This window comes from Melanostigma gelatinosum (genome assembly GCF_949748355.1).
Source record: "Melanostigma gelatinosum genome assembly, chromosome: 16".
Lineage (NCBI taxonomy): Eukaryota > Metazoa > Chordata > Actinopteri > Perciformes > Zoarcidae > Melanostigma > Melanostigma gelatinosum.
In genome coordinates, this window is record NC_136649.1 from 11698647 (window position 1) to 11723869 (window position 25223).

Here is a 25223-nt window from a genome sequence, read left to right on the forward strand (position 1 = left end):
ACCTTGTTCGTTTCATTATTACCCCTAAAATGAAGACATACTTAGTCTCAATGAACCGTACATGCTGGAGAAATTGTGGGGAGAGCTGTGCAAACCACCACCATATCTTCTGGTGCCGCTCCAAGATACAAACATTCTGGCAAAACGCTTGGACAATTATGCAGCATATTCTTGGGCAGCAGATTTTATTCACATGCAAGTCACTTTATTTGGGTGATCTACCAGAAGGAATAACAGGAAATGACAGATACCTCCTGAAAATATTAACGGTAGCAGCAAAAAAAAGCAATTACTCGTAAGTGGCTACAAACCGACCCACCTTCAGTCGAAAATTGGATTGAAATCATGAAAGAAATTCACGATATGGAAAGACTGACTTTCCTACTGAGATTAAGGAAAGACGCATACATAGTAAGATGGACAAAATGGACCAAATATTTGTCAGAATAAGAACTTGGCTGGTGACTTGCCCTCCCTAACCTCACACAGGGTTTTTTTTTTTACTCTGTTCTGCTGAAGCTCATTATCTTTTAAGAAGACAGGTACTCTCTTCAAACAGGATGCCACTTCACCTGTGCAAATCTAGATCTTAACATGAATATTGCTGCGTATAGAACTCTTCCAACACACAATTTTGAGATCTGATCCTGAAGTTATGGTTGACACGAGTGACGGACAATGTTGTTGGCATGCTGCATGGTTGTTTTGATGTATTTTGTTTTTGTTTTTGTTGAATTTAACTGTTTGTTTAAACGTATTTCCTCCTGGCCTTTTGCCAGGTGCATGAATTGCTCGTATTATTTCTTACTTGTTTCGGATTTGTTTTTGTTTGCAACAAAAAAAACCGTAATAAAATATTTAAGTATAAAAAAAGTCAATAAACTATTTAATTTATTTCTCCTCTTCATAAGATAAAAGACCAAACACTTCATCATGTTATTGATCAGTGAAAGCTTTTATTAGCAACAACCTCAATCATGAACATGACAGTTATGAAACACACTCACATCCCGCTGCTGAACATTACTCTCTCAGTTGTTGTTGTCCAACACTTTACAGCATGTTGTTCTCTGCAACACAAAGCTTTAAATTACAAACTGATATCGATCAGAGCAGCAGGTGTGCTCCTCCTGCTCCCCCCACACAGAGCTCCCGTCCTGGGCTTCAGCCTGCTCCTCTAGCCCTCACACTGGCTCCTGCGGAGGGACTGGGTCTGGCTGTGGTCATGATGGAGGACCCCGCAGGAGTACAGCTCTCCTTCCATCCAGCGCTCCCGGCTCAGGCTCAGGGTGCTGCTGCTGCTGTAGCGTCCGCTCTTCTCCTCCTCCGAGCTGCTCAGGACCCCCTCTGTCACCGCCGTGCCGTCCACCTGCCAGCTCACCACGGCTCCCTGAGGAGAGTAGCCAGACAGCAGGCAGGTCAGCGTGGCCGAGCCCCCGGAGAGCCGCTCAGAGGAGGGGGGAAGCAGAGAGACAGAGGGCCTGACCATGGGGCCAGCTGGAGAGGAGAGCAGAGACACACAAGGAACAGATTAACGTCCAATGTGGGACAGACAGCTGGACATGAGACAGTTATGATACATGACAGAGGTTAACACCACTGTGGGTTCGCTGTGTGCTGTGATCAGACAGAGGAGAGGAGACGTGGGAAGAAATGAGGGTTCAACAAACTAAACTAAATGGTGAAACATAATTATATCTGCTCCTGTGGCACTGATCATCAATCACTAAAACCTGTAGAAAAATATACAACATGACTTAGATGTTAATGTAATGGACAAGTTAAATGAATGAGCTTTACATTAAATGTTCATATCTTTAATATTATGTTTGATAGAAACATTTCATCCCGTAGATGATGTTCTTGTTGAAAACAATGTAGCATCTGTAAACAGTTAAAGATTTTGTCGTCTGTTTCACTTCCTTTCACCGCTTTAAACCAACGAACTGTGAACGCAAACTGCAGCGACGCTGAATGTACAAATAAACTCACTCATTTGATTTAAAGGAACATGAGATTATATATCTAACGGCTGTTTAAATGTTACAAATTAAAATAACATAGATAACATGGTCTTTTCTGAATGTCAAAAGACAGACAATATGTTTTACGAAACTTTGTGAAACACATTTAATTGGATAAAATATACATATTTTTCTGATCATATGTCACAAAAAACATCATGTATGAAACCAAAAGAATATTTATCTCTAAAATATGACATTAGCCAAGCTTAATAGATGGCAAAAAATATCCAAAACATATAAATTATCCAACATAACTGTGTTTTATTACATCCTGAAGAAAAAGTCAGTATAACATTTTGTGTTGTAGAAATTATGAATCTGGTACTTACAGTCAATGATGAGTTTGGTTCCTCCACCAAAAGTCCACCACAGTGATACAAACTCATGAAGTGGCCGTACAAAAACCTCCTGCTCTGTGAACAAACATCTATCCACTGAAACACTCTCTGCTCTTCATAACAATACAGAACAATACAGAACAATACATATTTTATTGAATCAAAAAGTGTTTCTAATGATGTGGATTAAAGTGATCATATAAATTAAATCAATTATTACATTTTTCTTGACTTTTCTAAACCTGACAGAGAAACAATTACAGTCTCCGTGTAACAAAGTCATATATTCACAGTTTTATATCAGTTTATGGTGAAATGAACTTGATTCTTTTTAATATTGCTCATCAACAAACTCATATGAATCATAATTTAAATGTGTTACTCATCCAGAGTAAACCCTGTCAGTAAATGAAATGCAGACAAACACACACATGATACCAACCACAGTGAAATCAAACGTATCCTTCTCCTCCTCATCTGCTCTTCTAATATAAACATTTTCTTTTATTCCATTAAGATCATGGATTGTGTTAAACTGAGCAGTAGTCCTCCTGGTTTTGTGTCCCACGTTGCCTTCAGTCTGTTGAGAGCAGAGAAATCATTTCCATAGAGAGGAGGCTTTGCATCGTCAGCTGATCCTCCAGTGAACTCAGAAGCTTTATAGTCCTGTGAGTTCAACTCTGCAGGACTCAGATCTGTCAGTCAGCACAGCAGGAACCACAACCACCATGACTCTGATCACCATCCTCATCTGGACGCTGGCCTGCTGCTGTTTCACAGGTTCATTCACTCAGCAACTCTTCAAACATGACGATCTGCCTTTTCTCTCATTTATTTCTGCTGATTAATGAATGATTTGTTCTTGTCTGCAGGATGCAGCGGTCAGGTGACTGTGACTCAGCCTCCAGTAGTGACATCTGGTCCAGGATCCACTGCCACTCTCACCTGTAAGACCAACCGAGCTGTTTATTCAGACTCTTCTTACGGTCAATATATGTTCTGGTACCAACAGAAATCTGGACAGCCACCAAAGCTTCTCATTAGATTTGCCAGCACACGTGAATCAGGAACACCAGCTCGGTTTAGTGGCAGTGGAAGCAGCTCTGACTTCACTTTGACCATCAGTGGAGTTCAGACTGAAGATGCAGCAGTTTATTACTGTCAGAGTTACCACAGTGGCCCTGTGTTCACACAGTGATTTGTCGTCGTACAAAAACCTCCCTCAGTCAGACTGCAGAGACTCTGAGCTGTAACAGCAGGAACCGACTGCAGCTGCTGAAGAGGAAGAGACTCTGACACAGACCACTGAGCACAGAGCTGACAGTAACCTCACCAAGCACAAACCTTATTGTGATCTCTGCTTCTCACCTCAAAGTATTATTTTCACAATCAGCTTTGGTTGCTGCATTACCAGCCTGACCTTGGTTCAGTCAGACAGCTACCTCGAAGACAATCACACCTTTTGTTTCTCATTTATGGGCCAAAAACCATTTTGCTTTTGACTCTGAAGCCTTTGTGTTTCGACAAACTACTGACTGTTCTTGTGTCTCTGTCCCAAACCACAGCGTGACCTGTGATATTATTTGGTACATTCTAAGAACTTTTCAGCTTTTAGTGATTGTTATCCCTTCAAATGTGCCGATTGACAGTGGAAGCATGCAGATGATGAAGCATACACACATCCTGAGTCACTTACATCAGATTACCTGAGTCGGAGTTCAATCCCACGTTTCATGTCCCTACCTCTCCAGTCAGTGTCCTTAACCACTGAACCATTTCCAGCACCGATCAACCCAAAGAACCAGACCGAGGAAGAATATCGGACTGAATCTGTAGAAACTTTATCTCCATCATCTTGCAGAGAAACAAAGTTGACAGACTTCACACTGAAACGGATTCACGCTGACATTATATATGATTCGAATTATTCTGTGTGCACTCAGTACATCTTATATATTTCTGATAGCTCAGCTGATTGAGAAGGAATTTTACAGTCTGAAGGTTGTTGGTTTGAATCCCTCCTGGACTGAATTGTCTTTTCCTTCTGTCAACCCTCAGAGGCCTGTTTCATAAAGGTTTCTCTTATTGTGAAAAGCCTGTCTTGAATGAGCCAAACAAACTGAACGAGGATCAGTCTGTTTCATGAAGACAATTCATCAATTTTCTCAGAGGAGAAAATCAGTCCGAACTGGACAAAAGCTCTCAGAGTGACACATGTTTGGTTCTTTTTTTTGGAGGAAGAATGAAACTGCTGTAATGTATCAGAGCAGCAGAGGAGCTTTAACCTTCAGCAGCTGCTGATGGAGATCACACTAATGTTTAGGGAACACTTGATGGAACTAAATTATTCAGAGATCGTTTTGACAAAAAGCAGAATCATATTATTCATTCATCCATAAACACAACTTTGGGATGAAGCCCTGACTTTGATTGAAAAGGAAAGTCTCTTTACGGGATTGTTACCCCTTAAAAACCTTAAACCATGAAGATAATCCATTAAAAACCCTCCATAGGAAAGATATTTTGGCTCAAATTAAAATATAAACCTTAAATTGGCACATTTTCTCATTTTCATTTTTCATTTTCTCCACTGGAAGGGAACTTTATAATATTTGATCTATAGGAGTATCCAGAGGACTCTATTGCTCCGTTTATTTTCAAACATGATCAGACCTTCTGAGTCCGTCAGTGTCATTTAACAGATTGGCATACATGATATTGAGAAGAGCTAAGGACCAAATACAAAATCAATGTCGTGTCAATCTGGAGTTGTTGTGAACCTGAAAGCCAGCAGAGGGCAGACTGAGTCTAATGAGCGCAAAGGCCTTTGGGACAGTTTACAAAGACAGAACCAGCAGAGAGAAGAGGAACAGAGAGTCAGAAGTTTCTTCATGTTCTTAATCAGTCCACAGAAAGATGTCGCCTCCACTTACTCCACCTCATCTCTCCCTTTCAGTTTCACAAGGACAGCTGTGTGTTTGCCTTCTTAAATGTATTTTGCATGATTTGAATGCATCACTGCTCCTCACAGCTTTAAGTTCTCATGTCACAGAAAGTCTGAACTGTTTTCATGCACTCACACTGAAAACTGCATCAGGATGAAGTTGTCAATGATTGTCATGTTGGCTTTTCTGTGTCAGGGTGAGAGACTTTGGAAACGTATCTGACATTATGGGAATATTTTATGTGTGGTTCAGTGTCTGTCCTTTTCATGTTTGGATCCGGTTTTCTTTCTGTCTTTATTTTCTTCTTAATATTATAATTTGAACTCATGCTCCATGTTGTTGAGCTGTCCAACATTTCTTCTGAAGGTCACGTTTCATTTTTCCCTTCAGAGACTTCTGCAAACAATTTTCTGACTCAGACTGACAAATCCAAGTCTGTCAGTCTTGGAGGGACTGTGACCATCAGCGCCACAGGGAGTTCAGACATCGCTGCTGATCTCAGTTGGTACCTCCAGAAACCTGGAGAGGCTCCCAAACTTCTCATATACAAAGCTTCAACTCTCTTCTCTGGAACTCCGTCTCGATTCAGTGGCAGTAGATCTGGTTCTGACTACACTTTCACCATCAGAGGTGTTCAGGCTGAAGATGCTGGAGATTACTACTGTCTGGGCGACCATGGTGGTGGAGTGTTCACACAGTGATTTAGAGCCGTACAAAAACCTCCTTCAGTTTGATAGAAGTGAAAACGGCCGGCTGCAGGTGCAGAGAGTTGGTGGAGAGACTGTGATGAGGAGAACTGGTCCAGTGAACACGAGAGTCATCAAGCAGAACCACCATGAATCTAAATAAAACTGAAACAAACTCACAGACGCTCTTCTATACACACTGAAACTAAACTTATATTCTTGTCAGTTCATTCAGTCTCTTTATGAATGAACTGGGGAGGTTAGATTATTGTTGGACCAGAGCCTCAGATATTAAAAAACAATCCTTAACTGTAGCTCTAATGATGGCTGCTTATAACACTATAACAACAGTCCAAGAAACAAAAGATCTACTTCATAACTCTTATCAGGTATATCAGGTTACTGAAATGATCATTAAGATATGTCTTTAAGTGAGAATATATCATAAAAGAAATACAAAGACACTGAATCATTATAATTCATAGTTTTATTGATAGTTAAATGTCCATGTCACATTTTTGATTAATCACCAGTTCATCTTGGAGTGAAAATCTATAATTCAGTTTAATTTGAAACATAAAGAAGAATATGCAGAAGATCAGTATATCAGAAAGCAACACACACACTAAAACACTGAGTAGAGCTGTGAAACAGAGGAGATCTGTAGCTTCATCCAGATCTCTATCAAAGAAGCAGCTTCATTTCCACACAGGAAGTGTTGCTGAAGCTCTACTCTGAGCAGCGGTCAGGGTCCAGGGTTTGAGTGACAGGGCTCTGTCCATTCAGACTGGCCTCACAGCTCACTGAGCCCGCCTTCCTCCACTGGTCTGCAGTGAGGCTCAGGGTGCTGCTCCAGCTGTAGTGGCCGTCCATCCCCAGGGCCTCCAGGCTGCGTGACACCCCTGAGGAGCTGCTGCTGCCCCCCACCTTCCAGCCCAGACTCCAGGCTGAGGGGAAGCCCCCGCTGGCCAGACACACCAGGGTGGCTGTGCCCTGCTGCAGCTCCTCTCTGGAGGGGGGGAGGACGGTCAGGGTGGGCTGCACGACGCCCACTGGAGGAGAGAGAGGGTGGATGAGAGAGAGGGGAGAAAAGATAAAAGATGAGAATGAATGCTTGTAATAAAGATAAAATAACATCCTGTTCATTTCTTATATTTGATCAAATGAAACTGAATAAGTTGTGTTCCTGTTGCACTCATAAATCACTGCGTATCAGACCATCGGCCACATGATTCAAGTGTAAATGTCACTAAAAAGGTTAATCGATAACGATTGCTGAAACATCTTCATGTGTGTTTTATAATGTTTGACAGAGAATAACTGACAGTTTAAAAACTCATGTGAATACAGTTAAAACCATCTCATCTGTTTCTTTCACTTCCTTTTCACTACATGTAAAATGAATGAACCGTGAACACAAAGATAAGCTGCATTTACTGATTAAATCATGTGTTGAACAGGAATCCACAGCACATTTTAAATCATCAAATGATTTGTTATTTTCAAACTAATTGATTAAGATAAATTCGAATATATGTTTTATATTATGTACATGTTTTGAGAGTGAAAAGTCTAACTTCACCAAATTCATAATGATTTTTAAGCACACAGAGGAAAATTTATAGAAAAAATAAAAAATATACGAGTTATTTAACCTCTCTTTAAATTTAATAACACGCAAGAATGAATCTCTTTTAGATTTCCGGAAAGTTTCTTCTCAGTTTGTGAGGTCAGCTTGATAAAATAAGAAAAATAATTAATAACCTACAAACATGATCTTGATCTGAGTCTAACACAATATTTGTTTCAAGTTATATTTTATATATATTGTTATAAATAGAAATCTCTGGTACTTACAGTCAATGATGAGTTTGGTTCCTCCACCAAAAGTGTACCACAGTGATACAAACTCATGAAGTGGCCGTACAAAAACCTCCTGCTCTGTGAACAAACATCTATCCACTGAAACACTCTCTGCTCTTCATAACAATACAGAACAATATATATTTTATTGAATCTAAAAAGTGTTTCTAATGATATGGATTAAAATGATCATATAAATTAAATCAATTATTACATTTTTCTTGACTTTTCTAAACCTGACAGAGAAACAATTACAGTCTCCGTGTAACAAAGTCATGTATTCACAGTTTTATATCAGTTTATGGTGAAATGAACTTGATTCTTTTTAATATTGCTCATCAACAAACTCATATGCATCACAATTTAAATGTGTTACTCATCCAGAGTAAACCCTGTCAGTAAATGAAATGCAGACAAACACACACATGATACCAACCACAGTGAAATCAAATGTATCCTTAAATCCTCATCTGCTCTTCTAATATAAACATTTTCTTTTATTCCATTAAGATCATGGATTGTGTTAAACTGAGCAGTATTCCTCCTGGTTTTGTGTCCCACGTTGCCTTCAGTCTGTTGAGAGCAGAGAAATCATTTCCATAGAGAGGAGGCTTTGCATCGTCAGCTGATCCTCCAGTGAACTCAGAAGCTTTATAGTCCTGTGAGTTCAACACTGCAGGACTCAGATCTGTCAGTCAGCACAGCAGGAACCACAACCACCATGACTCTGATCACCATCCTCATCTGGACGCTGGCCTGCTGCTGTTTCACAGGTTCATTCACTCAGCAACTCTTCAAACATGACGTGCTGCCTTTTCTCTCATTTATTTCTGCTGATTAATGAATGATTTGTTCTTGTCTGCAGGATGCAGCGGTCAGGTGACTGTGACTCAGCCTCCAGTAGTGACATCTGGTCCAGGATCCACTGCCACTCTCACCTGTAAGACCAACCCAGCTGTTTATTCAGGCTCTTATATGTTCTGGTACCAACAGAAATCTGGACAGCCTCCAAAGCTCATCATAACATATGCCAGCACACGTGAATCAGGAACACCAGCTCGGTTTAGTGGCAGTGGAAGCAGCTCTGACTTCACTTTGACCATCAGTGGAGTTCAGAATGAAGATGCAGCAGTTTATTACTGTCAGAGTTACCACAGTGGCCCTGTGTTCACACAGTGATTTGTCGTCGTACAAAAACCTCCCTCAGTCAGACTGCAGAGACTCTGAGCTGTAACAGCAGGAACCGACTGCAGCTGCTGAAGAGGAAGAGACTCTGACACAGACCACTGAGCACAGAGCTGACAGTAACCTCACCAAGCACTCACTACATATTCACACTAATAATTCAAGACAAACATTATTTTAAATGACATCACTTCATGTTCTGCTTATATTCACTGTTCCTCGATCATATTCACAAAATCCTTTTTATTTCATAATGATACAAACATGAATTATTTCCTTTCTTGTATTATTATCTTCTTCCGAGTTCATTTAAAATAATCAAATAATTACATTAATATTCACATGATGAATCCAAAGTGTTTCATTTCAAACAGAGAGGAGTATCATTTTAAAGTCAATAAACTATTCACCCTGCACACCTGGTTTGACGTTGTAAAGCAACTAAATTTGTGGACCCAGTTAAGAAAACTTAGATGGCTTGCATATGAAATAGAATTTACACCAAATAGTATAGATTCTAGATGCAGGTACTTCCACTTGCACTTAAACTACTCCACTGCATTTTATTGTGAAATATTGTAGTTTTCACATTTGCTGTACAGTTCTATACACGTTTGCTTCATAAGTTTTTGAATGCAGGATATATTGGAGTGGTTTGACATCATGGTGTTGTACCCCTCCTCGTAATTCAAAGTAAATCGGCCGCTTTAACTCTCTGTTTGTTATTTTTGCTTCAATTCACAAGATGGCAGTGTTGATCAGATGATTGCATGAAAAGTCTCATTATTACCGTCTCACTTCAGATCACACACCAGGTGATTGTTGCACATCACATATCAGATCTCAGGTCTTGTGTAGAGTCTACTCTTTATCTCCAGAGTGACATAGTGCTAAAGCACAGTGCAGATCTCACCTCTTACCATTCACTGTCAAATGTTTGCTGCGTTGCATTGCCACCTCAAACGTCAGCGATGTTTCCGCGTTCTTTGGGGAAGTTGATCTTTGGACATCGCGGAAGGAAAGTTGATATTGTCTACAGCGCTATAACAAAATCACGTGCCTCTAAAGTCTAAACCTTCATCACACAGATCTCGTGTCGGTTACTTAAAGGCGTCACGGTTCCGCAATGGTTGCGCCACCTTTATGATAGCGTGTCTGCAGTTTGCGCCGATTATTGTGCGCTCGCTCCTCGCGGCTTTTAAAGTCTGAAAATGAGCGATCAGAGAAGAAAAACGTTCAAAACAATCCTTCAGTTTACGTGTCAACTTTTGTGGGTATGTAAGGCTTTATATTGTTTTTGTATACTGCCATTAATAATTATATTATCTGTACATATTTGTTAATAACTTACCATTCATGTATGTCTTATGTGTTTATTATCATATAAAAACAGAAGACAGAAGTGTGTGTAGCCTAATGCATTGACCTATACTCTACTCTAGCCGACCCATAGGCCATTTGATTGTCTCACATGTCAGATGTCACATGACATAAGAGTGCGTGTGTGCGCGTGTCGTTTTGTAAAGACACAAGAACTAAGGAGAGGAGTTGGTAAAACACACTTTTCACTGTTCTAAACTGCAGCAATTGAAAGGTTAAGGCCTCAGCTATAATACTATGTTTAATACATAAATGTTTTCTAAAATGATGTTGTTTGTAATTCAAGTCATGTTGTTTATTTATGCCAGACCCATTAGAGCAGGGGTCTCAAACTCATTTTCACTCCGGGCCACATCAGCATCACGGTCGGCCTCAAAGGGCCGGTTGTAAATGTAAGACTGTGTAAATGTAACTACTCCTAACATATTGGCAAATAACTGTCTCTGCATTTGATTATTGTTTATTCAAGTGTAAAAATATTGTACATGTAGTTCTGTAAACATATATTTAAGCACATTTCTGTTATTATAACTTAAATCCTTTTAATTTAGGGTTAAGAAACCCACATTACTCTATCAAAGATCAAACTGTTAAAGAAAATAGCAAAGACAAATATCAAACACAAGTTATTACAATAACTTTGTTCAAAGCTTAAAATCCTTTCAAGGGTGCGTTTGCACAATCCGGCATGAAGTATTTCATGTGTTTTTAAAGCCACGTTTGAAGTAGTCTTCAATGTACTCACAATACATTTCCATGTGAAATGTACAGTAACCAAAGAGCTGCTTCTGTGTTTAAGTATCTCATCATGATGTCTTTCTATCATAGTTTTGACTTTCTATCTCGGAATTATGACTTTCTATCAGTTATGACTTTCTATCTCATAACTTCGACTTTCTATCTCATAATTTCGACTATGGGGATATTTTTATTGTCAAGTCTAACTTTTAAAAAATAAAACAATTAAAAAAAGATTTTTTACTTTTCCGCGGGCCGGGAGTTTGAGACCCCTGCATTAGAGGATCGACACATATTATGGGGTTGGTTGGCACAATGTTTAAAATGCTCTAGTTCCAAAAAAATAAAGCAACCAATAGAAAGAATTTGGACATTTATCTGAAACAACAACCAGAAAACATGAACATTAAAAAAAACATCTTCCAATTTCTATAACCCAACAACATTTTTAAGCAATTCCAAATGCCTCGTTACTTTTGCACTTGGTAATTCAAAATAAATTAAAATGTAAACATTCTTTTTTAGCTTTTTTAAACTTTTTGTTACTTTATTTCATAATGTGCACTGTATTGTATTTTGTACTCTATTGGGCTATGTTTATTTATTTTTAATATTTCTGATAATATCTATATTATTTGATTCTCTCCATTTAGCATTCATCCAACCCAGCTCTATTATAATAATGTAATAGTTAAGTGGTGATTTAGATTTTTGGATAAAGATCATAACATTATTACAAAAAAATAACAGAGCATACACAGCTTGAGGGCAGTAACAGCAACCGACTCTCTCATGAATTAATTTGATCCTCATTTTTAAATCATTTACAGAGCAACAGCTCTGTAGACGAGTTCCCCAAGCCCTGCCAGTAAGAGTGTGGTATTGATCATCTCATCCACTCCCAACTCGAAAAAAAAGCATATTTACCCAATGGTCCAATTATTCCCTTATCCCTCATAAAAAAAATGCAGCTATACGTCAAAGGGGGGGATGATGGTGGTCCTTGAGAGCGTATGTTGCTGATGTCTCACAAAGCCCTCGAGAAATATTCTGTCTGAATTCATTCTTTTTATTTACCAGATGGTGGGGTTGGTGGTGGGCCTGAGTGGATTCTACCTGCTGAAGAACTTGAGAGAGAACAGCTTATTTCTCTCTCACAGCTACATCACCCTACCAGCTATCCTCGCTCTCGCCAGCGCTGCGTTTTTAGTGGTCAGCGGGTTCCTCGGCTACTGGCTGAGCCTCAGGGATTCCACCTTTCTGCAGGGACTGGTAAGGTTTGTGCATATGTGTGAGTGTGGGAATCTGTGTGTGCATCACTGTTTGGACTGTTCATAATAAAGTGTTTTCTTCTCCAGTTTGTTTATCTGCTGGTTACGGTCCTTTGTCTGGAATGTACGGCTTCAGCGTTGGCTTATTTTCACTCTACAAAGGTATAAAAGTTACACAAAAAAATCAAGTGCTCTCACGACACTGCAGACTGGAATAATTGCACGTTTACATTCTTCATGTCCACTGTCTTTTTGTTTAGCTGGATTCAGAGATAGCTCCCCTCAGTGGAGTGTTTCAGAATTACACAGGCAGCAGAGAGGACCCAAACTCTCGAGCTGTGGATGCGACACAAAAAGAGGTGTGTGTTCAGCCATAACTGTCGTAGAAGCATCCAAACACTGCAAACATGTTCATATCTGGTGTACAAAATGATGTAGCAAGTCTACTATGAAAAGTATCCAAAGCAGCAGCATGTACCTGAATACCAGGCTACACCATATCCAAAACATGAATAGAAGCAGCAACAATTGTAGATGCGCACTTTGTCTAATGGCAACGAGATGCTGAGTTTTTTTCCATTCAGAGGGATATTTCAGCTAACAGAAGGGTACGTTGGGGCAGACCCGTAGGTATTTGTCCTGTTTACTGTGAAATTTGGCTCTCATTTGCTCCTCATCAACAAAATCATCTCTTCAAAAACTGTGCCGTAACAATAACCCTGATTAACCAATGACCTATTTTCAGAATTACATTTTTGTCTTTTGATTCCCGTTAGTTGCAGTGTTGTGGGGTCCATGACTACAGGGACTGGCTAAAAACCTCGTGGTTCAACCAAACAGGAGAACTCTGTGTTCCTCACAGCTGCTGCAACTCTACATTCCCCTCCTGCAATGGGACTGTGGACCAACCGTGGCAGCTTTACCCACAGGTAGACATGTGCATCCAGATAAAATCTAGTAATTCAAGTCATGTTGTTTATTTATGCCAGACCCATGAGAGGATCGACACATAGTATGGGGTTGGTTGGCACAATGTTTAAAATGCTCTAGTTCCAAAAAAATGAAGCAACCAATAGAAACAATTTGGACATTTATCTGTCCAAATTTATACAACCCAACAACATTGTTAAGCAATTCCAAATGCCGAGTTACTTTTGCCCTTGGTAATTCAAAATAAATTAAAATGTAAACATTCTTTTTTTAAACTTTTTAAACTTTTTGGTATTTGTCTAGTTTACATGTGATATTTGGCTCTCATTTCTCTACAAAAATCAACACTCATAAACATAAGAAAAAGCATGAACGTCTGATTGGACCCCTCTGTTTTTGCTGTTTTTCTCTTTCAGGGCTGCCAGGTGAAGCTGGAGATGAGCTTCCGGTTTGTGCTGAGTTTTATCATCTGGGGCTCCCCAGTGGTTTTTCTGGTGGAGGTGCGAAGGACTTCGTAACATTTTAGATCAGCAGGATTTCAGTGCACCTTTGTAATTATACCGAATAAAGTTGTTGGCTAACGTGTTTGTAAACAACAGCCTATTGACACACCCAGTATAGAAAACTATGGCTTCAACTCATGATTATATTCATTATTCATGAATCTGGCAATTATTTCTTCACAACTGACTTCTTTCAAATAACGCATCGTTATTTGAGTCATTGGTAAAAATACAAATATTGATTAGTGCTGTCCGAATTCAGCATGAAGTTGTTTCCAACAAAACATCTGCACATTCTAAACATCGTAGGCATTGTCATGCTGCTCGTTTGTGGGGTACTCCATATGAACAGAGTTTGGGAAGTACTGTGCTCGACATAAAATCCCTTCTTGGACTGCTGGTGGCCAGAATTGTTGCATTTCACTGGGCTTTTCATCACAAATCATAATTGTGTATACATTTTGATGAATTCCACACTGCACTGACTGTTGTGTGTGTGTCGTTGTTTGATTTGGCTGTTAACCAGAGTACTATTTTCTCTTTTTTCCACTTATCATGCAGATCATTTTGTTCCTGACAGTGGCACAGCTGATGAGGGACTATCCGGATTATCAAGTACTGGACAAAAAGTAAAGACACTGTGACAGCATTGTACTTTGAAAAGATACGACTAGAACAGCGTGTCATATTGTAACGTTGAAATGTGCATCACATTGTTGTTGGGATTGCTATTAGAATAATGCTGAGCTGCACACCTTTCACCTGCTGAATAGTAATACAGGTTTACTCCTGTTCACCACAAAACATGTGACATCAAAGTGGTGAAATACATTTTGTGCAATGTGGTTGTTGATATTTCTGACACCAAAAAGGTTACAATGGTTTACGGAAAGCTGTTTATGGCTTTAGATATACTGTTGCACCTTTCAGTCTATGTATTTGTCGACTCAACGTGTCGTATGACCCTGCTGAGTGGAAATAATCAGTTATGAGTGATGATTCACGTCTTCTGTTTGGTGAATATGATGTGTTGCCATCAGGTTGAAGGTATACAGGCCTTTTTTTGCCTTCCTGTATCTTTCATACACTCCATAGCTCTGTTAAACAAATCATGATATGTGATCTGATGGTTTGTGTCTGGATATGTAGTAAGGTTACATTGTTTCTTGAATATCGGTGTGTTATTATCATATACAGAGCACTTATTTTTGCTGTCTCTATGTGTAATTTTATAATTGTCTAAAATTGACACACTTCGGAAGGTACGGTAAACTAAACTTAATTTCCTTGCACTTTGCTGTTTACTTTACACACAACTTACACTTGTTTTGCATAGTTCATGATCTGAATTATTGTACCTTGTATGTACCACATTTCACATTTTGTTCTGTATCCTGCACCCTCTGCTATGTACCTTTATTGTTCTTGTATGTATTTGTCTTATATGGACCCTGAGTCTGAAATAAAGTTTAATTGATTGATTGATGAATGTGAAAAATACAGAAATCCCCATTAAGCATTTTCACAACAACTAACAAGGACATTTATATGTATATTAACATTAATTCACAGATGATGACAGATGATTTTCCCGATAGAGAGCAAAACAAAACAAAGAGAACATCATGATAAACTCCATCAGTATTTTATGGGCAGTATTTATGTTGCAGAAAGCTGAATATATGACAGCAACACACCGTTAAGCTCTACTGAAGGAGTGCATGTTGACTGTGGATGATGGACACGCTGTCTATTCTGCAGAGGCGTGGCTGGACGCGAGTGGGCGTGGTCACGCAGCTTCTTCCTCGATTTCTTTACTACGTGAGGCTAATTTGGAGGAAAGTGAACGTCGCCCAGAAACGACAAAATAGCAGAAGGGCGCAGAAACAACGACTACCCCTCAAAAGCTGGTAATGCTTAAAATGTTGATGCATGTTTCCCGTCGCATTTCATCTGTATGCTTTGATATTTCCATGTGTGCTGGTTAGTTTAAAATGCGAATGACTGTCATGCCGCTCTCTCTCTCGCGGGCCTTTGGAGCCGTTGGTTAGCTTAGCGGTGGCTAATGTTAGCCTCCGTGGCCTGTTAGCAGGCCGTTGGGGTTTAGGCGCGGGGACATGGATGTATTAATCCGACGTTCTCCAAAATATGACCACGGTGCTTTACGTTAGCTAACTGGCAAGACACTGCCACGTAATGTATCCCTTAAGCGACACAATTGGTGTGGGTTCATCTGTATGCAACGTAGTGCCGACTAGTGATAAGCCCTGTTTTTGTCGGAACCTGGTTGGACATGGAGGACACTTTACCCTTTTCATTAGAGGAGGGCGCGAGTTTATAGCCGGCTAGCTCGCGTTTGCTAGCAACGCTAAACGGGCCTCTACACGTTTTACGAGTTGGAGATCAACTCGTGAGATTGCCTTTGCCCTTCACGGGTAATACAATACAGAACAGAATTGCATCAACTGTTGTGCAATATGTGACGTTAACCTAACGGCACCGTTGCCCGTGTGCACCACCGTTAAGTACCGTTACTTGACTAATGTCCGCCGGTATTCTGGAAGCTTCAGCTGCTGCCTCAACATTAAGGTTGCTCATCCAGACACAGCAGGGCCAAGATGTGAGACCCTGGAAGATGTTTTCACTGCACTTCGTAGTCCAGAATACATTCCGTCCATATTTTGACCTATAACCCTCGTGCCACAGCTCCATTCTGACACGCCTCTTTCAAATGGATATTTAACAATATAATGGTACACTAGGCCACTTTCCCACTAGGGGGACTGGTGCTGATTACTTAAAAATGTAACAATATTTGATATAAATATTCTGCCTTGATTTTTTTCGTCCTGGCTGTCAATGCTTTGTGTCATTGGGAGGTTCCCTTTCTTTGTTAACCATTATCACACTGTTGTTAGGCAACATTAGCATAATTTGGTAGAATTTTAGAGAACTGTACACAGCATGTAAACAGGTGGATACCCTGCTTTTGGCATTGCTGGAGATGTGAGAGGAAGTTTATGAATCACATGATACATACTATAGCTACATTCCAAGAAAAGCCAATACTGCAGATCGTACCAGCATTAGCTTCCTGTTCACATGCTGACTAATTTCATGATACACCGTTCGTCGATTACAAAGAGACACAGCGATACTTTATAGCATTAGATACTTTGGCTCGGTCTGAATCTGCAGCGGGAGGCGGCCTGAACACTGTGGAGAGATGGACTTTTTGTTTTGTTCTGCTAATTGACACATTCTGCTGATAGCGTTGTAAATTTAATGTTTGAAGTGTATCCACATATCCCAACTTCTCTTCATAATTTCTGGCAATGTTATGTATTTCACTCAGCTGTGTAAAGTGTATGTCCTCTTAATGTCACAATCTTCAAATGTTTGCTCGCTGCCATACTGACGGAGTTGTTCTGATTTTGTCTTCAGCCTCAGGAGCAGTGAAGTGTCTTCATGGCAGTTCGTCGAGGACACATTAAGTACTTAAAAGTGAGTATGAAATCTCAGCTCCCGTTTCAAACGGCACTGCCCGTATCAACTGAATGTCAGCCGTACAATCGGGTATTTTAGGTGTTTGGGTGGTTGAAATTGGATGCAGTTATACGGTAGCAAGGAATATGGTTGAAGGAAATGTAACTTGAAAGCACTAAGAGAAATCAAAAACACACACGCATGCCAGCTCCCACCAGCTATGCCCATGTTCACCAGTTTGATACAGAACTCTCATTCATTCTCTCAGGCAGAGTATTTTACCCACCAGAATACACAATCACAACCCTTCTCTTGCATGAATGGACCTCTGTCAGGTCGCCTTCCTTCAGACCGTTTCCCTTTCAGGCCCGATCCCGTTACAGCCACCAGCAAATGTGTCTGCAATGACAGGCTCTGCCGAACAGATAGCGGAAGTAAAGAACTCTGAACTCGGGCTCCACTCTTGTTGTGGGCACTTGGCATTGTTAACGAAACTAATTTCAGAGCGGTTATAAGACTAGACTTCAGACTGACTTGATTGAGGTCATTTTGGGGTAAAACGAGTTCCCTACTTTACAAATGTAAAGCTTGTGTTAGGGCTGGGCGATATGGCCTAAAAAAAAAATCTCCGATTTTTTTACAAAAAATCCGATTCACGATTTAAATCGATTTTTTCCCCCCAAAATTTTTTGCAGATGACAGAAGCTGTTGAAAACAATTTTTTCTTTTATTTTGTGATGATTTTCCCAAGTAGGTTGATAAAAATAAAGTGCAAACAAAACCTGAACATTGTAGAAAGGTGCCTGTAGTATACAAAAAGTATTTGGTCACTCTTTTGTTTGCCTGAATCATTTAAATATAAAATTTAATTAAACATAACATTAAATGGCATTAAATAGTAGCCTTCCATTGTAAACAACTGTGCAAATGTAACTTTTTACAGTAAGCTTTTCTAACTGAATACACTGATACAAACACAGCATGAAATAAAATGTATATGACCCTTTAACATTCACATTTTCAAAAGTGCAACATCTGATCTAACATCAACATAACATATTTTGCACAGTAAATAAGTGCATGTAAACAAAATCAAGTGCATTCACAACATAACCAACAGTATTAAACAGTAGTGCATGTTTTTTCTAAATATTTTTTGCCAGGAAGACAAGCCTGTCTACTACCTCTGGCTTCAGGCATGCACGGTGGCATGTAACAATGCCCCCCCCACACACTGAAAAGCCTCTCAGAGGGGGCACTTGTAGCTGGCACAGAGAGGTATTTCTTTGCTAAAGTACTTAGCCTTGGAAAGTTAAGTTGGTGACGCTTCCACCAGTCAAGTGGATCGGTGTCTGGGTCAACCTGCTGGACCACAGGTCAGTTGTTGCGGAGTAGAATGACATCCCCTCCAGCTCCGCAGAGATCCTTTGGCGTGTACTATTGTACAGCCGAGGCAAGGCAACGTCAGAAAAATGTTTACGGCTTGGTAGCACGTACCTGGGGTCCAAAGCTTTGAGACGGTGAATAAACCCCGGCTTTTCCACGGTGTATATGGGCACCATATCTTTTGCGATATACATCGCGACTGCATCCGTGATGGCTTTCCACCGGGCACTCTTCTTCTCATGCGGAGTACAGTTGGTGAATGTCTCCAAAATGCTGGGTTGTTGTTGTGAGGTGGCGGCGGCGGCGGCCAGCAGTGAAGCTGCTGGCCGCCATTGTTTTAGTTTGTAAACAATGCGCGCGCACTCTACTACGGGAACCCAACGGGGGGGAGGGGTGGGGGCGATTTTCTCGATTTTCAATAAAACACATCGCCTTAAAGCACACATTCGAATTAATCGATTAAATCGATTTATCGCCCAGCCCTAGCTTGTGTGTGTCCTTTTCTATTGCATGGAATTCCATTGATTACATTTCAAGCTGGCTTAGTGGATACTCCTGCATTGAGACCAATTTGCAGCTTGACTCCAGTCACATGTTTGTTTAATATAATCAGTTACCATTAACTTTGGGTCTCCACTGCATTTAAAGAACCGTGACAGTGGAGATGCATTAGTATTTGCTGTGTTGTGACACTGATGTTTGAGTTGGATGTAATGAATGAATGGGAAAGAGATACAGAGGTGGAAAGTACCGATCCAGGAGGAGGGAGTTTATCGCACAGGAACAAAATTTACTCCCTTAAGATATTTTATTACATGTAGATTTCATTGCTTGTTTTATTCCACCAACAGGCAAATAGTGTTAGCTCTAGTTGTGCCCACCCTGTGTACTTATCCCACTTTGTGTTTTCCGGCCCACCTGGCCGACATACAGGAGGTGTACGACATGTCGAACGGTTATGAAGAACTCATGGGAGGGGACGAGGGCAAGGACTCGAAGACCAACCTGATAGTGAACTACCTGCCTCAGAGCATGACGCAGGACGAGCTGCGGAGCCTCTTCAGCAGCATCGGAGAGGTGGAGTCCGCCAAGCTGATTCGAGACAAAGTCGCAGGTATGCTGCTCTCTGAAGCGATAAGACCTGTGACAGACCAGATGGACGTTTGTGTTACAACCTCTGAATACATCAGTGGTGGTTCAGCTTTATGACTTAAGATAGTTTGGCCTTTCACTCATTTTCAAATGATCTTTATTGGAAGGATATCTACTGAAGGCCTCTTTTCTCCTTTTTCCTCAGTGATTTTTATAATGTCATTTTTATTTGAGAGATATCCCAAATTGATTTCCTGTTTGAGTTGGGTAGTAGTTTGCTCAGTTTTTTTCACCACCATAGACTTGTTTTATTTATTCCAGTCGTGTAGACAGTCTATTTGTTTGTGTAGACTAGCATGCAATGTTAAGATTTAGTGTTTTGTTTTTAAATACTTATTTGTTTGCAGATTTTTTTGAACTATACAACGTTTTTTTGTTTTGTTTTATTGTTTTCCTTTTTTTTTCTCTAGGCCACAGTTTAGGGTACGGATTTGTTAACTATCTTACCCCTAGTGATGCAGACAGAGCTATCAGTACACTGAATGGACTAAGGCTACAGTCCAAAACTATCAAGGTAACGTGCAACAAGGTGTTCTACAATTCTCAAACCAAAGATGTCATGTCATATAACTCTTCTGTGGCTCCTGCACTGTCCGCTAACTAGCTAGTACATGTCAGCCCGAGGAACAGCTCACTCACTGCCCTATCTGACATGTCTGAGTCTCACTATCATTTGACTTATTTTATTTGACACATTCTGTCAAATTCAACGTGTTTCATGTATTTAATTACCAAAAAAAAAAGTACCGGTACCCTTTTGATCAGTTTGCTTTCATTTTTTTCGTTGCTGTAATGTTCGTTCATGCTTCTCATTTTTGGAAAAGACCAAAGATTTAATGCCTGAAACCAATCGGATCATTTTATTTAGTTTTTCTTTTAAAGTCTAACATTTTAATAAATAGACAACTTTTCAGATGAATTAGTTGTAACTTATAAAATGCATATAATTGCCCGTGTACTGTCAATCTAAAAAAAAAAAGGCTAAAATGTCAACAGTTCAATAGATTGAAGTACTCGTTGTACTTTTAATAGTTTTTTTGTTACTTTGTTTTGTACGTGTGCATCAGTAGAGTTTTAATCGGGCAATTGTTGCTTCCTGTTGCTAGGTTTCATACGCTCGGCCCAGCTCTGATACTATAAAGGATGCCAACCTGTATATCAGCGGCCTGCCAAAGGCCATGACCCAGAAGGATGTGGAGGACATGTTTTCACATTATGGACAAATCATTAACTCCCGCGTACTTGTTGACCAGGCCATCGGTACAACAGGTAACTTGCTTCCTTACTTTACAGAAATTCTCTTGAGTAACATATAGTTTATGCTGCTTGTATCAGAACAGGCATTCACCCGCTGTTGTCTCGTATCCAGGCGCGTCCCGCGGCGTGGCCTTCATCAGGTTTGACAAGCGGGCCGAGGCAGAGGAGGCCGTCAAAAACCTGAATGGCCAAAAACCACCCGGTGCCGCTGAGCCAATCACAGTGAAATTCGCCGCCAACCCGAACCAGGCGAAGAACACGCAGATCATCTCTCAGCTCTACCACAACCAGTCCAGACGCTTCGGAGGGCCCGTACACCACCAGGCACAACGCTTTAGGTGAGAGGAAGCCTAGGCAGAAGAACCTTGGAAACGGGTCTTTGAACCAGTTCGATGTATCAAAGTGCTGCCATGTACAACTGCTTGTGTCTATAACGCGTTTCTGGCTCTAGGAGAAACCGCACTGCTTGGTTTTTGCTGAGAAAGTTTCAATGTATATCACAGAAGGAAATAAAGAAGAGCTAAAATGACATGTTGATAAATCGTATAAATAACACATTTCCAGAGAGAGAAAACTGAATATATTTCTATTATGGACATTTGAAGTTGTGATTGGAGATTTTGCTGTTTTGGACGTTTTACAAACCAGTAGTAAGATAAAAAATAAAATAAGCATTTGTTTGATATAGCAGATCATTATATTGATGATTACAGACGTTCCCTTCAGTTTCAGTGTTGATTGATTAAAGTAAACAATCTCATTTCCAGGTTCTCCCCCATGGGCGTTGATCACATGAGTAGTGTTGGAAGCGTCAGTGCTCCCGGTAACTCCACCTCCGGCTGGTGCATCTTCGTCTACAACCTGGGCCAGGACGCAGACGAGAGCATCCTCTGGCAGATGTTCGGCCCCTTTGGCGCCGTCACCAACGTCAAGGTCATCCGCGACTTCAACACCAACAAGTGCAAGGGCTTCGGCTTCGTCACCATGCCCAACTACGAGGAGGCGGCCATGGCCATCGCCAGCCTGAACGGCTACCGGCTCGGAGACAAGATGCTCCAAGTGTCCTTTAAGACCAGCAAGGGCCACAAGTAGAGCGAGCCGGACAATCGGGTGTAGAGGAGAGATGGAAATGACCTGCGCCAGGCTTTTAGAGCAGAAGTATGGGTTTTTATAATCTAGCACATCTGTTTGGGTTTTAGTGTGTTCAGAGTTAAATGTTCACTCTTCTGCACCTTTGTACTTGTCTAAAAGAGTGTTTAGGCTGATTTCTTTTTTTTGATTTTTTTTTCTTCACCTTTATGCTCATGCTTGAGGACACTCTGTAGTTTTAATTTTTAGTGGGGGGATGGAGAGGGTAAAATCCCATGATACCCCCGAGATAACTTTTTGAAAATGATCTAAAAAGCTAAACTACTGTCCGTATGTGTTGCATGTATAACAGAGGGGACTTGCTAAAGAAGTGTTCTGAGCAGTGCACACAAAAAAAAAGTGGAAAAGCCTCGCAAATGGTTATCCTAACGGTTGACACTTGCGTGGATGATTTGGTGTAAAGAAGGTGAGGGCCAATATTTTTGGTTGTTTTGGAAAAAGAAGTGCTCTGTCCTGGATACTCATCAGTAGAAATAGATGCATTAAATGATCACCCAGTGGACACACACACATACACAGCTAAAGTACCACTCACCATCTCAAGTCCATTTCAAAGTGAAGCACTTATTACCAGTCTGCTTTCGGTTACTATGAATATCCGTCTTTTTGATGTTAATCTATGACTTTTGCTCAAGCGCCTACCAGTTTTAAGCATGAGAAGCGTTGGAGGTTTTTGTCTTATTATCCCTGTGTAAAGTGTCTTTTAATAAGTTGTATTTCACCAGAGTCCTGTTGAATATGAACCCCAGTCAATGATTAGGGAATTGAGATGGACCAAATGCAGGGAGAGATGTGATCCTATTAGCGCGGATGACTTTTCTGAGCAGATTTAAGGTAGATGAATACCTGTTTTTAAGAGGTACTAAGCTTACATCTGATACTGACTGAGAGCGACGTCACTTATCCTCGGTATGTCTTTCTGTTTTGTTTTTTTCTTTTGAGTTAATTTTTCTTTTTGTTTGGATCACTTTTGTTTCTTTCTGAGGAATAGATTTCTATTCGTTACGATGTTGGTTACAAACTTGTTTTAACGAGTGATTCGCTCAAGTTTGGAGACTAATTCATGGCCTTTGTTCATGATTTCACTTTTGATTTGCTTTCTTTTCTTCCTTTCTTTTGTTTTGGTTGTTTCACTTTGAGCATAAACCATTAAATTTTATTTCTTTTCGCCGCAAGTTTTGTTTGGTTTATTTCTTTCTTTTTTTATTTACTTTTTTTAGATTTGGTTTGGAGTTTTGTTCTATTTTTCTAGAAGCAAATGTGCAGTGTTGATAGAAGCTCCATGGAGGCTTTTAAATGTCTGAGGCCGGTGAAAGAAACTATACGGACCAATGTTGGCTGAAGAATATTTAACCTGTGCACAGACACTTGAAGGAAAGCAACTTTTCTAAGACTGCCAAATACATTTGAACCCCTGAGGAGGACCATTAGTAACATTTCTGAGTCGTCTTTTCAGTACGTAGTTGTGAGTTGATTGCTCAATTTGATTTGTCGGCTCGAGTGTAGTTGTCTAAAGTGAAGCCACTTTTGTCGTGCATCAGCGCCGCTCGATATCACGACGAATAAGAATAGTGTTGACGTAAAGATCCAGGCTTTTAGACCCGAACCCATTGGTCTGATCTTTGTCTAATGGGGATTACTTTTTAACTAGTGAGGCTTTGTTTACGTGCTCAGTGAAACTCTTATGTGATTCATGTAGAAAAGATCGTTGCCATATCACAGCTCATCTTTTAATAGCGGTTCACTTGGTAGATTGTCTTGTTCTCAAAAGTGGTCGGTACCATCACTGCTCTTCATTTAACCTGACCACAAAGTTAACAGAGAACCACTTGGTGATAGTTACAAATATCAAATCATTTTTGGTAACGGTAACCTTTCACAGAAAGCAGTATTCCCATTACACGGTTCAGATTTTGGTCTTAAAAGTTCTTTTTGATCTAGTAATTCCATTATTTTTGTGTTGCAATCTTTAACTGTGTGCAATATTTCAAGGCTTGCTTAAAGCAAGTAATAGAACGTTTTTGTAGTCTTGGACTGTCATCTTATTTTTTTTATAGTTTCTATTTTCTACTGACGTGTTTATGTTACTGCTTAGTTTTTTCAGCAGTATAGTTGGAATTGCATGGAAGATGCAAGTGAATTTGTTTTAGGGGTAGTCAGCTTTAACTGCATTCTGCCTTAATTTATAAGTGGGAATGGTGTATTTTACAACAGAGGAGGCGTAATTATTTATTTGACAACGTATGCGGTACTTGTTATTTGAGTGTTTTTATGGTTAATTTTGTTTTTGAAGGACACTAAGTTGAAGTCCATTAAATGTCTTCTAACATTGGATTATTTCAATAAAACACGTTGGCTTTTCAGAATTGAAAGAATTAAATGTCTTAAGAAGCTTATTGTGAATTTGCTGTGTTTTAGTTATTACCATCTGAGACCAGATGGGGGAGACATGTCTGCATTTTCTCCTTCAACACATTTACTGTAACTGACACCACCATCAACACACGGTAGATTTTCTGCACCACTTCTAGTGGCTGCTTGCATTTACTTACCACTGATTTATTATGGAGGAGAAACTTCCCTCACATCATAGAAGTGTTTTCCATCTTCAAGGTTATCAATATGATGGCGTCGACCAACTCTTTCAAATGTTTTGGAAAGAAAAGGGATTATTTAAATGCTGTCGTGCTTCCACCCCTGAGACCAGGAAACCGAAAGTGCAAAACTAACATATTTCCAGGTTTTAGGACTCATCCCTGCAGCTCAACAAAGTGCTAAATTAAGTCTAGAATAAAACACCCATTGACAGGACTTGATGTACAGCAGTTTTTCATTAGAAAACGACACAAAATAAATTCAAAGCATAGGTATGAAAACACAAATGATCATCTTACTAGAATAATTCAAACATGTATTGTCGCTTAATA

The 25223-nt window shown here is 40.1% G+C and overlaps 2 protein-coding genes and 2 gene segments (V, D, J or C); 2 read left to right on the top strand and 2 right to left on the bottom strand.

The window, feature by feature from the left end:
• Positions 1 to 1133: 1133 nt before the first annotated feature.
• On the bottom strand, positions 1134 to 2446 carry LOC306790319 (Ig lambda-1 chain C region-like). The segment is given in 2 exons: positions 2357 to 2446; positions 1134 to 1497 (listed from the first exon to the last, which is right to left on the bottom strand).
• A 4152-nt stretch (positions 2447 to 6598) lies between these two features.
• LOC306790017 (immunoglobulin lambda constant 1-like) lies at positions 6599 to 8239 on the bottom strand. The segment is given in 3 exons: positions 8236 to 8239; positions 7854 to 7937; positions 6599 to 7048 (listed from the first exon to the last, which is right to left on the bottom strand).
• Positions 8240 to 10158: 1919 nt separating this feature from the next.
• tspan37 (tetraspanin 37) lies at positions 10159 to 15348 on the top strand. Of its 3 annotated transcripts, none has more exons than XM_079286624.1 (7): positions 10159 to 10318; positions 12243 to 12434; positions 12521 to 12595; positions 12694 to 12792; positions 13210 to 13362; positions 13780 to 13863; positions 14428 to 15348. In XM_079286624.1, the coding sequence occupies exons 1-7, from the start codon at positions 10256 to 10258 to the stop codon at positions 14497 to 14499; spliced, it is 738 nt and encodes a 245-aa protein (XP_079142750.1). In that variant the 5' UTR covers positions 10159 to 10255; the 3' UTR covers positions 14500 to 15348. The 3 variants fall into 3 exon arrangements, with proteins under 3 accessions (XP_079142750.1, XP_079142752.1, XP_079142751.1); XM_079286626.1 differs by having other exon boundaries at positions 13780 to 13811; XM_079286625.1 differs by having other exon boundaries at positions 13216 to 13362.
• A 340-nt stretch (positions 15349 to 15688) lies between these two features.
• elavl1a (ELAV like RNA binding protein 1a) lies at positions 15689 to 23471 on the top strand. 2 transcript variants are annotated; one of them, XM_079286621.1, is made up of 7 exons: positions 15689 to 15776; positions 17311 to 17370; positions 19660 to 19852; positions 20301 to 20404; positions 20997 to 21159; positions 21260 to 21485; positions 21915 to 23471. In XM_079286621.1, exons 2-7 carry the CDS (start codon positions 17335 to 17337, stop codon positions 22237 to 22239), a joined length of 1047 nt encoding a protein of 348 aa, XP_079142747.1. In that variant the 5' UTR covers positions 15689 to 15776; positions 17311 to 17334; the 3' UTR covers positions 22240 to 23471. The 2 variants fall into 2 exon arrangements, with proteins under 2 accessions (XP_079142747.1, XP_079142748.1); XM_079286622.1 differs by lacking the exons at positions 15689 to 15776; positions 17311 to 17370; positions 20301 to 20404 and having other exon boundaries at positions 19750 to 19852.
• The last annotated feature ends 1752 nt before the right edge of the window (positions 23472 to 25223 follow it).